Source organism: Anomaloglossus baeobatrachus, chromosome 7, assembly GCF_048569485.1.
Source record: "Anomaloglossus baeobatrachus isolate aAnoBae1 chromosome 7, aAnoBae1.hap1, whole genome shotgun sequence".
In the NCBI taxonomy this organism is placed as follows: Eukaryota; Metazoa; Chordata; class Amphibia; order Anura; family Aromobatidae; genus Anomaloglossus; species Anomaloglossus baeobatrachus.
The window spans coordinates 179,218,908-179,235,561 of record NC_134359.1 but is presented as its reverse complement, the minus strand read 5'-3'; the positions used below and the strand labels follow the sequence as shown (position 1 = coordinate 179,235,561).

General features: G+C 47.4%; 1 protein-coding gene across 5 annotated transcripts in view; it reads right to left on the bottom strand.

Moving 5' to 3' along the window:
* Positions 1-16,066, bottom strand: part of PFKL (phosphofructokinase, liver type) — a 300,427-nt gene extending 284,361 nt beyond the window's left edge. For 2 of the 5 annotated variants that reach the window (XM_075317820.1, XM_075317822.1), the window contains exon 1: positions 15,814-16,064. In XM_075317820.1, the coding sequence (XP_075173935.1) occupies positions 15,814-15,898 (85 nt within the window). In that variant the 5' untranslated portion in view covers positions 15,899-16,064. Of the gene's footprint in view, positions 1-15,813 lie in introns of all 5 variants that reach the window. The other 3 variants (XM_075317821.1, XM_075317818.1, XM_075317819.1) reach the window with 3 other exon arrangements.
* Between the last annotated feature and the right edge of the window lie 588 nt (positions 16,067-16,654).

Here is a 16,654-nt window from a genome sequence, read left to right as displayed (position 1 = left end):
AAAGGAATAAAAGCAGAAGACGTGTCAGTTTTTCCTATCCAGAAACATCAGGGGATTCCCTTACTCACTCCTCATCTGAGAAGTTGGATCACAGTGACAGCCAGGATGACTTGGGTCCACTGCAGTCAAAAAACGGGGACGGAGAGCCGGTAGAAAGCATAAGGCTATGTGCGCACGTTGCGTAAATTCATGCAGTTACGCTGCGCTTTGTAGCGCAGCGTAACTGCATGCGTCCTGCGTCCCCTGCACAGTCTATGGAGATTGTGCAGGGGCCGTGCGCACGTGGCGTTTAAGAGCGCAGCGCTTCGGCTACTGCCGAAGCGCTGCGCAAAAAGAAGTGACATGTCACTTCTTCCGTGCGCTTTGCCGGCAGCTCCTGCTCTGTCTATGGCAGGAGCTGCAGGCAGAGCGCACGTTCTCGCCGGCACCATGCGCTTCAGAACGGAGCTTTTCAGCTGCGCTCTGAAGCGCACCTTTTTACGGTGCTGGGCTAGTACGCAACGTGCGCACATACCCTAATACAAACAAGGCAATCTACCAAGAAAAAGAAAACATGAACACCGTTTGGAATCTTACCACCAGAATTTTTCAACCTGAACATTTGTCTGCGCTCTCTAAAGGTTTGGGATTTGCTCCTAAAACACGCTTTAACTTGTTTTCTACCCTGTTAGACATTAATAAGTTTACACGCAATTTAACATTGAAATGTCATTTTTCGGGTAGCGAAGGGGACAATGTTGCTACTAATATTGATGGAATGGAAGAGATTAGTGCTGCTACTACTACTTTAATTCCCAGTTTTTCTGAACTGTGTGGTATTACTTCTTTGAGACAATTAGAAGCAGAAAGTGGTGGTTTTATAAAAGCAAACATGAATTCCTTTCATACACACAATAGGGATTACTATCCCATTAATTCCAGACCCTTGATTTTTGATAGATTCCAAGATCTCATCGAGGAAGATTTGGTAAAATTGCACTCCTCACGCAGGGATATTAGATCTAATCTTACTAAATTAGAAAAAGCAGCTTTACAAGAAATAAAAAATGATTGGCATATCACAGTGAAAAGGGCGGATAAAGGGGGCGCAATCACGATTATGGACACGGATCTGTATATTAAGTGCAATGTAGAACTTCTCAGCAATAGTGATACCTATGGGACTTTGGGGGGAGATCCCACCTCATTTTTTCAAAAGGAACTGCTGTCAATACTACGGGATGGAGTGGAGATGGGGATTATTACGCAAAAATTAATGGATTTTTTATACGTTGATAATCCTGTTATCCCCATCTACCACTCCCTCCCCAAGGTGCATAAGGGTGGATTCCCCCCTAGATTTAGACCCATCGTGTCGGCCATAGGGTCTCTATCGGAAAGAATAGGGGCCTGGCTAGACCATGCCTTGCAGCCCTTAGTCAAGTCTTTGCCGGGCTACATAAAGGACACTAAAAGTGTCCTTTGTGCCTTTGAAAATTTTCAATGGGAGGATCGCTTTATATGGCTGACAGCAGATGTAGTAGCTCTTTATCCCTCTCTTATGAGGTCATCTTGACATCACTTAGACATTTTTTATGCAAATATAGTGACTATGACAATCACATGCAGTCTTTTATACTTGATGTCACTAAATATCTTCTGAATAAAAACTACTTTCTCTTTAATGGAACTTTTTACACCCAGAAGCAGGGCGTTAGCATGGGAGGGAAATATTCACCCTCCCTTGCTAACCTCGTTATGGGTTTCTGGGAAGAGATTTTTTTGCTGAATGATGGTAACCCATGGCAACGGCAAATAATGTGGTACGGAAGGTACATTGATGACCTCCTGTTGGTGTGGGGTGGTACCCAGGAAGAAATCGGTTTGTTCATAGAGTATATCAACTGCAATGATTTTAATCTGCGTTTTACTTCAAACTATCATCAAAGCCAAATAAACTTCCTGGACATCACCCTGCAGGCCGGCGGAGGTACGCCTGATGTGCTTATTACTCCTTACCGTAAGGAGATAAGTGAGAACACCATTTTGAGATATGGTTCATGTCATCCTAGGCATGTGACTTCTAACATTCCCAAGGGGGAGTTAATCCGAATCAAACGTAATTGCTCAGATAGCAGGTATGTGGAAGAAGTTTTAAGAGACAAGTGTAAGGATCTAAGAGATAGGGGCTACCCCAAAAATCTGTTAGCTAGGACATATGAGGAGGTCTCTCAGATGAAACGGGAGTCACTGCTAATAGATAGGGTAAAAACATCAAGTAGTAATGACAGCAATGTTATAAACTTTGTCACTACTTATAGTGAGGATTTTAATGACATTGTTAAAATTGTGAGAAAATACATTCCCATTTTGAATAGTGATTTGACAACCAGAGAAATACTGACCAAATGTGATATTAGATTCATTCCAAAAAAAGCTCCCACAATTGGTAATGTAGTATCCCCTAGTTTCTTAAAATCTCCCCCGCAAAAGGGCTCTACGTGGTTGGACCTTAAGGGTTTTTTTAAATGTCATTACAATATTTGTATTTCTTGCTCCCATGCTGATAGGACGAATACATTTACCTCTATAGCTAATGGCCATACTTATGACATTAATAGATTCATCAACTGTAATACCACCGGAGTAATTTATTTAATAACATGCACCCTATGTCGAATTCAGTATGTTGGGTGCACTATTGGTCCCCTCAAGAAACGAATAAGACGACATTTATCTGATGCCTCGGGAACGAATAAAATTGGTACTTCAATGGTATCAAAATACTTTTCTGAAGTACATGGAGGTGATAACAGTAGTTTCAGTTTCTGTGGCATTGAAAGGGTTCAGAAACCTATCAGAGGGGGATGTTATAAACTTAAAATCTTAAATCGTGAATCTTTTTGGATTTTTAAATTAGGAACTAGGCAGCCAAATGGTTTGAATATACGCAAAGATCTGATATTGCAATACAACTGATTGACATGTCTCCGTAAGGTGTAATACATATATAATAGATCAAATCAATGATAATATATATGGAAATGAAATAAAGAATAATTATACATGATATGTAATAAAAGAACAGAGACATATACACACACTTCCCCTCCCCCTTTTCCCCTCCTTCTTCCCTTTCCCCCCCCCCCCTTTCTCCTTCCCCCTTAGCGGAGATCTGTCAATATTATTGTTAGTTGAATTCAGTGGAGTTGCGGTTCGATGGGATTTAAAAAATAGCCACATAGGTATTCTTCCGTAAATAAATTTAAATTTTTTATTTTTTTTTTCTAGTGCATTGACTGTTGGGTATGAGATATCTATTATATGTGTTATCCTATCATATCTGTGAACAGGGCAACTATGACAATGTATGTATATAGTGACACTCTCTTTGGTAATAGTTCACAGTTTGCTCTGGAGATATAGAAAAGGTTTATAAACCCATCAAAACTTTTTTCTTTTTTTTTTTTTTTTTCCTTTTCTTTGGATTCAATTGTATTTGTGCACTGATCGTTGGGTATGGAATATTTACTACATATGCTATTTCATCATTCCCAAGGAACAGGGCAACTATAACAATGCATCTGTATTGTGATACACTCTCCTGGGTAATGATTCATATCACTCTGTTTGTTATACATTCATGTATTTTTCATGTAACTTTTATTGTATGAATATTATGATGTAATTCTCAAGCAGTGTATTTTGATATGATAGTACTGTTATATAATGTGCATATCTTTTGTTTTCTTTATATTATATTTTAACCCATGTACCTGTAATGTGCTGTGATATATCCTGAGCCAGTGGATCATGGGTTAACTCTGAGGATTTCAGCAAGAATCTACACCTGTTTGTTTGGAGAACTTTTTCCATGTATGGGTATAAAGAGGACTCAGTTCACATTGTAAAGCCACTTGACAAAGGCTACACTCCTGTAGCCGAAACGCGTCGCTGTTGTGTCATTATCCATGGAGGACATTGACTTAACTGTTCATATGTTTATATGACCGTTTTTATTGGAAACCAAGCAGAATAAAGCATCTGGAAATTTACTGGCATATCTCTCCTCCTTGCGCTGGGCAGAACTCTTCCTTCTTCTTTAGGCTGGGGGGGCTCCCCATAATGTGGGGCTCCCCATGCTGAGAATACCAGCCTTCAGCCGTGTGGCTTTACCCTGGCTGGTATCAAAATTGGGGGGGACCGCACGCCGTTTTTTTTTTTTTTTTTTTAAATTATTTATTTTACTGCACTACATAGACCTGCCCACCGGCGGCTGTGATTGGTTGCAGAGAGACAGCTGTCACTCAGCAGGGGGCGTCTCACTGCAACCAATCATAGGCACCGGTGGGCGGGGAAAGCAGAGAATACGAGATTGAATAATGGGCGGCCGGCATTTTCAAAAGCAGGAGAAGCCGCCAGAGCAGTGACAGCCATGCAGCTGATCGGTGAGTATGAGAGACGGGGGGAGAGGGAGAGAGACAGAGAGGGAGAGAGACCGACATTACAACCAATACGCACAAAAGAAGTGACATGTCACTTCTTAGAACGCGCGCTTCGGGCAGCAGCCGAAGCGCTGCGCTTTAATACACCACGTGCGCACGGCCCCTGCACAATCTTCATAGATTATACAGGGGACGCATGACGCATGCAGTTACGCTGCGCTACAAAGCGCAGCGTAACTGCATGTAATTACGCAACGTGCGCACATAGCCTTATACTGAGAAACATTGCTGCCGTTTGAATGAGGCCTTATACTGAGAAACATTGCTGCCGTCTGAATGAGGCCTTATACTGAGAAACATTGCTGCCGTTTGAATGAGGCCTTATACTGAGAAACATTGCTGCCGTTTGAATGAGGCCTTATACTGAGAAACATTGCTGCCGTTTGAATGAGGCCTTATACTGAGAAACATTGCTGCTGTATGAATGAGGCCTTAGGCTATGTGCGCACGTTGCGTACTTCACTGCAGAATTTTCTGCAGCGATCTGAAGAGCACATGTGCGCTTCAAATCGCTGCCGAAAATGTCCGTAGTGAAAAAAAAAAAAAGCCGATTCCATGCGCTCTGCCTGCAGCTCCTCCCATAGACAGAGCAGGAGCTGCCGGCAAAGCGCAGGAAAGAAGTGACATGTCACTTCTTTTTGCGCAGCGCTTCGGCAGTAGCCGAAGCGCTGCGCTCAAACACGCCACGTGCGCACGGCCCCTGCACAATCTCCATAGACTGTGCAGGGGCCGCAGGACGCATGCAGTTACGCTGCGCTACAAAGCGCAGCGTAACTGCATGTTTTTACGCAACGTGCGCACATAGCCTTATACTGAGAAACATTACTGCCGTCTGAATGAGGCCTTATACTGAGAAACATTGCTGCCGTATGAATGAGGCCTTATACTGAGAAACATTGCTGCCGTCTCAATGAGGCCTTATACTGAGAAACATTGCTGCCGTTTGAATGAGGCCTTATACTGAGAAACATTGCTGCCGTTTGAATGAGGCCTTATACTGAGAAACATTGCTGCCGTTTGAATGAGGCCTTATACTGAGAAACATTGCTGCCGTCTGAATGAGGCCTTATACTGAGAAACATTGCTGCCGTTTGAATGAGGCCTTATACTGAGAAACATTACTGCCGTTTGAATGAGGCCTTATACTGAGAAACATTACTGCGGTCTGAATGAGGCCTTATACTGAGAAACATTGCTGCTGTATGAATGAGGCCTTATACTGAGAAACATTGCTGCTGTATGAATGAGGCCTTATACTGAGAAACATTGCTGCCGTTTGAATGAGGCCTTAGGCTATGTGCCCACGCTGCGGATTTACCGCGGATTTTGCCGCGGATTTGCCGAAAATCTGCAGCAGCAGCACTTCCAAGCCATTTCAATGGCATTTTGGAAATGCTGTGCCCATGCTGCGGATTTTTCCGCGGCGGATTTGCCGCGGATTTTGATCAGGAAAAATCTGCAGCATGTCAATTATTGTTGCGGATTTTGGTGCGGATTTTTCCCATGCAAGTCAATGCAAGGTGTAAAATCCGCAAGAAATCCGCAGGTCTGTTCCCACAGGCTCTTTTTCCTGCGGATTTGGTGCGGATCTCGCAAACAAATCCGCAGGAAGTGATGTAGGATAGTTCAGGAAGAGGAAGTTTCACCATTTTGTAGTGTAGAGTAGTGGCAGTGTAGTCGTGTTGTTTCCGGACTCTGGATTGCCAGCTAAAAGCAGCTAGTTACAGGCTGCTTGCTTTTAGCTGGCAAAACAGGATCCCAGCTCTTTTTTCACAATTCTTTTTAAAAAAAAAAAATGTGCTCCGCTGTATTTTCACTGTCCAGCCCGATGCAAGCAAGCAACTGAGGGCTGTGCTTCTCAGCGGGATAAGGCTGAAGCATTCTCTGCCCCTCCCGCTGAGAAAAACAGTCCTCAGCTGCCCCTGAAAATGGCGGCTCCGTTGTGAAGCGCCATTCTCAGGTGCTGTACCGAGGCTCATCCAGCTGCCCTGATGCATTTGGCTGGCTGGGTAATATAACGGGGTTACTGCCAGTTTTCTGCAAACTGGCACTAAGCCCGAGGTTCATAATGTCATGCCTGTGTAGACACAGCTATTATGAACCTCCGTTTGGTAATAAAGAAAAGAAAACACTTTTGGAAAAATTTTATTTGAAATAAAAACACACAAACATCCCTGATTCCCATCTTTATTACTCCCTGAATCCCCCGACGATAATCCATGACAGCTCCGATGTGCACCCGGCTGACCCGGGCACTGACGTCAGCCGGTCCCAGCAGCCGTCAGTGTACGAGATGCTGCAAAGCTCTCTTCCGTCTGCTGGGACCGGCTGACGTCCGTGCCCGGGTCAGATGAGTGCACATCGGAGCCCGGCACATCAGCTGGTCGGTGTGCAGTCAGCTGACCCGCCTGCGCTCGCGAATTAAGTCAGCTGACGATGTGCAGTCATGTGACCCGGGCACTGACGTCAGCCGGTCCCAGCAGCCGTCAGTGTACGAGATGCTGCAAAGCTCTCTTCCGGCTGCTGGTACCGGCTGACGTCCGTGCCCGGGTCAGATGAGTGCACATCGGCCGACTATTCAGCTGTCGGTGTGCACTCAGCTGACCCGCCCGCGCTCGCGAATTAAGTCAGCTGACCGGCTGACTTCTGTGCCCGGGTCAGCTGATGCTGTGAAGTCAGCTGACCCGAGCTCAGCTATGAACTGAGCTGACCCGGCCAGTGAGTTCTGCCGCTCCCAGCAGCCGGCAGAGAGCTTTCCTGTGATATTGTCCTGGATTAACCTCTGAGGCTTGGGAGTAATAAAGATGGCAATCAGGGATGTACCGTATTTTTCGGACTATAAGACGCACCGGACTATAAGACGCACCCTGGTTTTAGAGGAGGAAAATGGGAAAATAAAACTTTAAGCAAAAAATGTGGTCATGACACACTGTTATGGGGCGAGGATCTGCTGCTGACACTGTTATGGGGGTAATGTCCCCAAATTCTCTACTAAGGTACCCCATCCTGGTAATGATCCTCCTGCCTTGTATATGATCCTGCTATAAACCCCCATCCATCCTGTTCACATACCCCCCCCATCCAGCCTGTTCACATACCCCCCCCTCCCCCATCCAGCCTGTTCACATACCCCCCCTCCCCCATCCAGCCTGTTCACATACCCCCCCTCCCCCATCCAGCCTGTTCACATACCCCCCCCTCCCCCATCCAGCCTGTTCACATACCCCCCCATCCAGCCTGTTCACATACCCCCCCCCATCCAGCCTGTTCACATACCCCCCCCCATCCAGCCTGTTCACATACCCCCCCATCCAGCCTGTTCACATACCCCCCCCATCCAGCCTGTTCACATACCCCCCCCATCCAGCCTGTTCACATACCCCCCCCATCCAGCCTGTTCACATACCCCCCCATCCAGCCTGTTCACATACCCCCCCCCCATCCAGCCTGTTCACATACCCCCCCCCCATCCAGCCTGTTCACATACCCCCCCCCATCCAACCTGTTCACATACCCCCCCCCCCATCCAGCCTGTTCACATACCCCCCCATCCAACCTGTTCACATACCCCCCCCCCATCCAGCCTGTTCACATACACCCCTATCCAGCCTGTTCACATACCCCCCCCATCCAGCCTGTTCACATACCCCCCCATCCAGCCTGTTCACATACCCCCCCCCCCATCCAGCCTGTTCACATACCCCCCCCCCCATCCAGCCTGTTCACATACCCCCCCCCATCCAACCTGTTCACATACCCCCCCCCCCATCCAGCCTGTTCACATACCCCCCCCCCATCCAGCCTGCTCATATACGGGGTACTCCCATCCTGCTATATGCCCCCATCGTGCTCATATACCATCCTGGTATATGGCCTGTATCCTATAGCACAGAGAAAAAAATAAACGTTTATACTCACCTTTTCCTCACTCCCTGCAGCACCGATCACATCTTCCTCTCTGGCACGCTGACCTGTGTGTGTGGAGCCGTTCCCCTGCTGCATCGCGATATCTTCCTGTCTGTGCCGATCAGCTGACCAGCTCAGCACAGATCACCTGACCGGCACAGACAGGAAGACATCGCGTGCTGCAGGGGGCCGGCTCCACACACTGGGACGGGTGAGTGCACTGATTCACTGCACCCCGCGCTGGTAATGACGCGCAGGGGGCAGTGAATACAGCCGCACATGATCACTCCAGGCTGTAATTGCCAGGGGTGATCATGCGGCCGGCTCTTTGCTATGCGCGCGTCCCCGCTCGTCCTCCAGCCCACCTGTCAGTGCCGGCTTCAGCGCTGAGAGATGGGCGGGAGGATGGGCGTGCATATGTAATGAGCGGGCCCACGTGGTCACGAGCAGGCGCTGCTGCTGCCTGCTCGTGCCCCCGATGACCTGCAGCACCCTCATTCCCAGCCGCAGCCCTATAGTCAGACCATAAGACGCACCCCCAACTTTCCCCCAACATTTGGGGGAAAAAAAGTGCGTCTTATGGTCCGAAAAATACGGTATGTGTGTTTTTCTTTCAATTAAAATTTTTAATAAAAGGTGTTGTGTTTTCTTTTTTCCCAAATGGAGGTTCATAATGGCCGTGTCTACACAGGCATGACATTATGAACCTCGGGCTTAGTGCCAGTTTGCAGAAAACTGGTATTAACCCCGTATTACCCAGCCAGCCAAATGCATCAGGGCAGCTGGATGAGCCTCGGTACAGCACCTGTGAATGGCGCTTCACAACGGAGCCGCCATTTTCAGGGGCAGCTGAGGACTGTTTTTCTCAGCGGGAAGGGCAGAGAATGCTTCAGCCTTATCCCGCTGAGAAGCACAGCCCTCAGTTGCTTGCATCGGGCTGGACAGTGAAAATACAGCGGAGCACATTTTTTTTTTTTTTTTTTTTTTTTAAATAACAGTGAAAGGGAACATGGCACCACATTTTTTGGCTATAAGCTGCGGCCACCACCACTGGGTTATTATATACAGCCTGTTAGAATGTAAGAGCCCAGTGGTGTTGGCCGCAGCTTTTCTGTATAAGCACACTGTGAGACTGCTAACAAAATGGATAATGGAGAAGAAAGGAGGGTTGGGACAGGAAATGACACAAAGACTTTTTTTTGCCTTCAAAACAGTCAAAGCTTTATTCACAAACACATTAGAGTACAATGGACAAAATCCGCATCAAAATCCGCAACGAAATCCGCGTCAAATCCGCAGCTATGCTAAGGTGCGGATTCTGGGGGAAAGCTGCGGATTTTGAGGCACAAAAATCCGCAGGTACATTCTACCGTGGACACATAGCTGCCGTTTGAATGATGCCTTATACTGAGAAACATTGCTGCCGTATGAATGAGGCCTTATACTGAGAAACATTGCTGCTGTATGAATGAGGCCTTATACTGAGAAACATTGCTGCGGTCTGAATGAGGCCTTATACTGAGAAACATTGCTGCCGTCTGAATGAGGCCTTATACTGAGAAACATTGCTGCTGTATCATAGTATCATAGTTTTTAAGGTTGAAGGGAGACTCTAAGTCCATCTAGTTCAACCCGTAGCCTAACATGTTGATCCAGAGGAAGGCAAAAAAAACCCCCAATGTGGCAAACAAGTTCCAATGGGGAAAAAATTTCCTTCCTGACTCCACATCCGGCAATCAGACTAGTTCCCTGGATCAATACCCCGTCATAAAATCTAATATACATAACTGGTAATATTAAATTTTTCAAGAAAGGCATCCAGGCTCTGCTTAAATGTTAGTAGTGAATCACTCAATACAACATCATGCGGCAGAGAGTTCCACAGTCTCACTGCTCGTTCAGTAAAGAATCCTCGTCTGTGATTATGATTAAACCTTCTTTCCTCAAGACGTAGCGGATGCCCCCGTGTTCCAGTCGCAGGCCTAGGTGTAAAAAGATCTTTGGAAAGGTCTCTGTACTGTCCCCTCATATATTTATACATTGTGATTAGATCCCCCCTAAGCCTTCGTTTTTCCAAACTAAATAAACCCAAGTTTAATAACCCGTCTTGGTATTGCAGCCCACCCATTCCTCTAATAATCTTGGTCGCTCTTCTCTGCACCCTCTCCAGTTCAGCTATGTCCTTCTTATATATCGGTGACCAGAATTGTACACAGTATTCTAAGTGCGGTCGCACTAGTGACTTGTACAGAGGTAGAAGTATATTTTTTTCATGAACACTTTATACCTCTTTTAATACATCCCATTATTTTATTAGCCCTGGCAGCAGCTGCCTGACACTGTCCACTAAAGTGAAGTTTACCATCCACCCATACACCCAAGTCTTTTTCTGTGTCTGTTTTACCCAGTGTTCTACAATTAAGTACATAATCATAAATGTTATTTCCTCTACCCAAGTTCATGACCTTACATTTATCTACATTAAACTTCAATTGCCACTTCTCAGCCCAATCCTCCAATTTACATAAATCTCCCTGTAATATAAAATTATCCTCCTCTGTATTGATTACCCTGCAGAGTTCAGTATCATCTGCAAATATTGAAATTCTACTCCGCATGCCCCCAACAAGGTCATTTATAAATATGTTGAAAAGAAGTGGGCCCAATACTGACCCCTGTGGTACCCCACTATGAACTGAGACCCAGTCCGAGTACGTACCATTAATAACCACCCTTTGTTTCCTATCACTGAGCCAGTTTTTAACCCAGTTACACATATTTTCCCCTATCCCCATTATTCTCATTTTATGTACCAACCTTTTGTGTGGCACCGTATCAAAAGCTTTTGAAAAGTCCATATACACAACATCCACTGCATTTCCCTGGTCCAGGCTTGAACTTACCTCTTCATAGAAGCTGATCAAATTAGTTTGACAGGATCGATCCCTCATAAACCCATGTTGATACTCTGTCATAAGGTTATTTTTCTTGAGATACTCCAGTATAGCATCTCTAAGGAACCCTCAAGGATTTTACCAACCGTAGAGGTTAAACTTACCGGCCTATAATTTCCCGGCTCAGTTTTTGTCCCCTTTTTGAATATTGGCACCACATTTGCTATGCGCCAGTCCTGCGGTACCGACCCTGTTATTAAGGAATCTGAGAAGATTAAAAATAATGGTCTATCTATCACAGAACTCAATTCCTGTAGTACTCTGGGGTGTATGCCATCCGGGCCCGGAGATTTGTCAACCTTAGTGATTTCGAGGCGGCGGCGTACTTCCTGCTGGGTTAAGCAGGTAATATTCAAGGGTGAATTTATGGTATCACTGGTCATGTCATCTGCCATGGCATTTTCTTGTATAAAAACCGTAGAAAAAAAGTCATTCAGCAGGTTGGCTTTACCCTCATCCCCTTCCACCATTTCACCAAGACTATTTTTAAGGGGGCCAACACTATTGCTTTTCAGTTTTTTACTGTTTATGTAGTTAAAGAATATTTTAGGATTATTTTTACTTTCTCTCGCAATGAGTCTCTCTGTCTCAAACTTAGCTAACTTAATTTGCTTTTTACATATTTTATTTAATTTTCTATAATTATATAATGCGTCATCACTACCTACCCTCTTTAATTCTTTTAAGGCTTTCTGTTTTTCTTTTATTGCTTCCCTTACAGCTCTATTTAGCCATCGGGTTTTCCTCCTATTTCTAGCATGTTTGTTCCCATAGGGTATATTTTCTGCACAAGCCCTATTCAGGATGCTCATAAAAGTCTCCCATTTGCTTTGTGTACTTTTATTACTTAGTACATCATCCCAGTTTATTGCACTAAGATCTAAGATCATCTCTCAACCGTTTAAAATTTGCTTTCCTGAAGTTTAATGTCCTTGTAGCCCCTCTACTAGACATCTTACTAAAGAATACATGAAAACTTATTATTTTGTGATCACTATTCCCCAAGTAACCCCTAACTTGTATATTTGATATGCGGTCTGGCCTATTGGTTAGTACAAGGTCTAGTAGTGCTCCCCCTCTTGTGGGGTCCTGTACCATTTGTGAAAGGTAATTTTCTTTCATTGTTATCAAAAATCTATTTCCTTTGCTGGAACTGCAAGTTTCTGTTCCCCAATTTATATCAGGATAGTTAAAGTCCCCCATAATAATTACCTCTCCGAGACTCGCTGCTTTATCAATTTGCTTTATGAGGAGATTCTCTACCTCTTCCATAATATTCGGCGTCTTATAACACACCCCTATCAGTATTTTATTATTCATTCCCCCCCCCTTATCTCCACCCATAGGGACTCTACATTCTCAGTACCCTCACATATGTTGTCACGCAGGATGGGTTTTAAGGATGATTTTACATAGACACACACCTCCCCCTCGCTTATTTGTACGGTCATTCCTGAATAGGCTATAACCCTGTAAATTAACAGCCCAGTCATAGCTCTCATCCAGCCATGTCTCTGATATCCCCACTATATCATAATTTTCTTCCAACAATATTAATTCTAATTCCTCCACCTTATTTGTGAGGCTTCGGGCATTAGTGTACATGCACGTTACGTATGACTCTGTACCTGTATTCCTGCTTACTGTATTAACTGGCCTAACCCTTCCCCCCGTACCACCCCCAATTTCATTACTTGTGCCCTGGTCACTATCTGCACTACATTCCCCTTCTATAAAGTGAATACCCTCGCCCCCCATTCCTAGTTTAAACACTCCTCCAACCTTCTAGCCATTTTCTGCCCCAGCAGAGCTGCACCTTCCCCATTAAGATGCAGCCCATCCCTAGCATAGAATCTGTAGCCAACTGAAAAGTCGGCCCAATTCTCCAGGAACCCAAAACCCTCTTTCCTACACCAATTCCTGAGCCACCTGTTAACCTCCCTGATCTCTCTTTGCCTCTCTGGTGTGGCTCGTGGCACAGGTAGTATTTCCGAAAATACCACCTTTGAGGTCCATGCTTTAAGCTTACAACCTAATTCCCTGAAATCATCTTTAAGGACCTTCCACCTACCTCTAACTTTCTCATTTGTGCCAATGTGTACAATGACCGCTGGGTCCTCCCCAGCCCCTCCCAGTAATCTGTCAACACGATCAGCGATGTGCCGAACTCGAGCGCCAGGAAGACAACACACTGTTCGGCGATCCCTGTCTTTGTGACAGATTGCCCTATCTGTCCCCCTAATAATTGAGTCCCCCACTACCAGTACCTGTCTTGCCTGCCCTGCACTCCTATTCCCCCCCTTACTGGAGCAGACACTCCTCTGGCGTTCAGAGGTCATGCCTTGCTGCAGCAATGCTACCCCTGTAATGACATCCCCCTCATCTGCCAAGTTTGCAAACCTATTGGGGTGTCAGTTCAGGACTAGCCTTCCTAGCACTTTTCCCTTTACCCCCCTTTCTAACTGTCACCCAGCTACCTACCTCACCGTCCTGCCGCTCCCTACTACGATCCTCCCCCACATCTGACCCAGCAAGCTGCTGCTCAGTGAGCAGCACACTCCTTTCCATATTGCTAATGCATCTCAGAGTTGCCAGCTGCTCATTTAGATCCAGTATCTGGGCTTCCAAATGTGCAACTTGCGCACATCTCGAACAACAGTATGCACCCTCGAACGGCTTTTCAAGGACTGCATACATGAGACAAGATGTACACTGGATCGCATTAGCAATAGTGGAGCACATTTTCTAATGGGGATAGCACTAAACAAATGTTAAGTAATTAAACTAAATACAAACAATTCTACTCACACTTACTTTTGCTCACACTTTGCTCACTCACAATGAAGAAGATAGGCTAAAATTTGCGCGCCTAGCTAAATTATCCTCGCAAGACTCCTTCCCTGGTTTTCAGAAGTCTTCCTTCCGGCTGTAACGGCCAAAACCCGGTTCTCCTTGAGCTCGCTGTGACTCTTCACTTATCCCAGAAGGCACTGGGAATATGCAAATTATCCTTGCAAGACTCCTTCCCTGGTTCCCTGTATGAATGAGGCCTTATACGGAGTGCTCCCAAAACCCTGTACAGCAATCTGCTCACTGCCTTCTCTATGTGACTGAGTCCTGGGATTCGACTCTGGACAAGTCTGATGTTATATAGTCATCCATTTCTGTCCTGAAATTCCACCAGGACATTCACTGTGTATCCGATCTGCGAGGCTGATTATCAACAAAACCGCTGATTGCATCACGCAGGGGAAATTCACACACGTGATGTTTACATCTGAAACAATTCTGAATATTGTAAAACCAGACAAGGGAGCTGTATGTGGTGTCAAACACCTAATGTTATATGTACACACTGCAAGTGTTCTCTTCTGAGGGCACTGTATGGGCACACTGGTCCTCCACTATGCCACACACACATATTGGTGGGTTTTCATTACATCTAGCTGGCTGGGTAGCACACACCATGTGGCGGACTGACAAACACCCCAGTAATCGCACACCACAAAACGAGGCGAACGGACACTTCGATCATCACACGCCATGGGGCGGACAGTTGGATACCTTGGTCACCGCACGCACGAGACGGACAGACGGACACCTCCGGCCATCGCACGCACGGGACGGACACCTCCGGCCATCGCACGCACGGGACGGACACCTCCGGCCATCGCACGCACGGGACGGACACCTCCGGCCATCGCACGCACGGGACGGACACCTCCGGCCATCGCACGCACAGGACGGACACCTCCGGCCATCGCACGCACGGGACGGACACCTCCGGCCATCGCACGCACGGGACGGACACCTCGGCCATCGTACGCACGGGACGGACAGACGGACACCTCGGCCATCGTACGCACGGGAATGACAGACGGACACCTCGGCCATCGTACGCACGGGACGGACAGACGGACACCTCGGCCATCGTACGCATGGGACGGACACCTCGGCCATCGTACGCACGGGGACGGACACCTCGGCCATCGCACGCACGGGACGGACAGCTCGGCCATCGCACGCACGGGACGGACAGCTCGGCCATCGCACGCTCGGGACGGACACCTCGGCCATCGCACGCTCGGGACGGACACCTCGGCCATCGCACGCACGGGACGGACAGCTCGGCCATCGCACGCTCGGGACGGACACCTCGGCCATCGCACGCATGGGACGGACACCTCGGCCATCGCACGCACGGGACGGACACCTCGGCCATCGTACGCACGGGACGGACAGACGGACACCTCGGCCATCGCACGCACGGGACGGACACCTCGGCCATCGCACGCACGGGACGGACACCTCGGCCATCGCACGCACGGGACGGACACCTCGGCCATCGCACGCACGGGACGGACACCCCGCCGCAGCCATCATCACATGTGCAGAGCTTCCCCCTCTGTAGATGTTATTCCCGTCTCCCGGTCTCAGCCCTCACTGGCGGATCACGTGGCTGCACTGACCTTGCGCATCTCCTCCGCTCGTCAACACAGCGATCGCCCTCCCGGCTCCTGACATCCGCAGTTTCTCCATGGCTGTTGCGGCCATGTTTTCTCCCCCTTCCTGCAGCAGTCGGCTGACAGTGGTCTCGGGGTGTACGTGCTACAGGGCGCGCTCTTCCTATAGAAGCGACCTTCGGCCCCTCCTCAGTACAGCAGAGCGGAGCAGCGTGCTGAGCCCGCAGTGCACGCCCGCTCTGGCTGGAGGTCGGCACAGCAGCCTGTCCGCGCCTCGCCTCGCCTCATTGGTTGGGGATGCATGTAGCCCCAGGACCTGTCACATTGTACCGCAGCCACTGCAGTTATGGGAAGTATCAGGGTTCAGGCTGTGCAACACACAGAAGGTTGTAGCTAAATCCCAGTAGACCTGCTCCCTCACCATTGGGATTTAGCTCTCACAGAGCGCAGGCTATTTCCATGTGGGCAGAGGGAGCAGGTCCTTTAGTCTTATACTTATAACTAGAAGGTGGCCCGATTCTAACGCATCGGGTATTCTAGAATTTATTGTGTAGTTAATGTATGAATTTTGTTATATAGATGTTGTTGTGTGTAGTTGCCAGTGTTTGTGTAGGGCACTGTAATGTTCTGGGTGTTGTCTGGGGGGGGGGTGTGAGAGCGGTGTTGTATGTGTGTTGCGTTGTGTGTGTTGCGTTGTTTGTGGAGCGCTGTGTCTGCAGCGTTCTGTGTGTGTGGTGCTGAGTGTGTTGCGCGGTTTGTGGGGGTGTGGAATGCATGTGTGTGTGTGTGTATTTTGGGGGAGGTATGTTTTGTGCAGTGTGTGTGTTGCGCGGCATGTGCGTATATT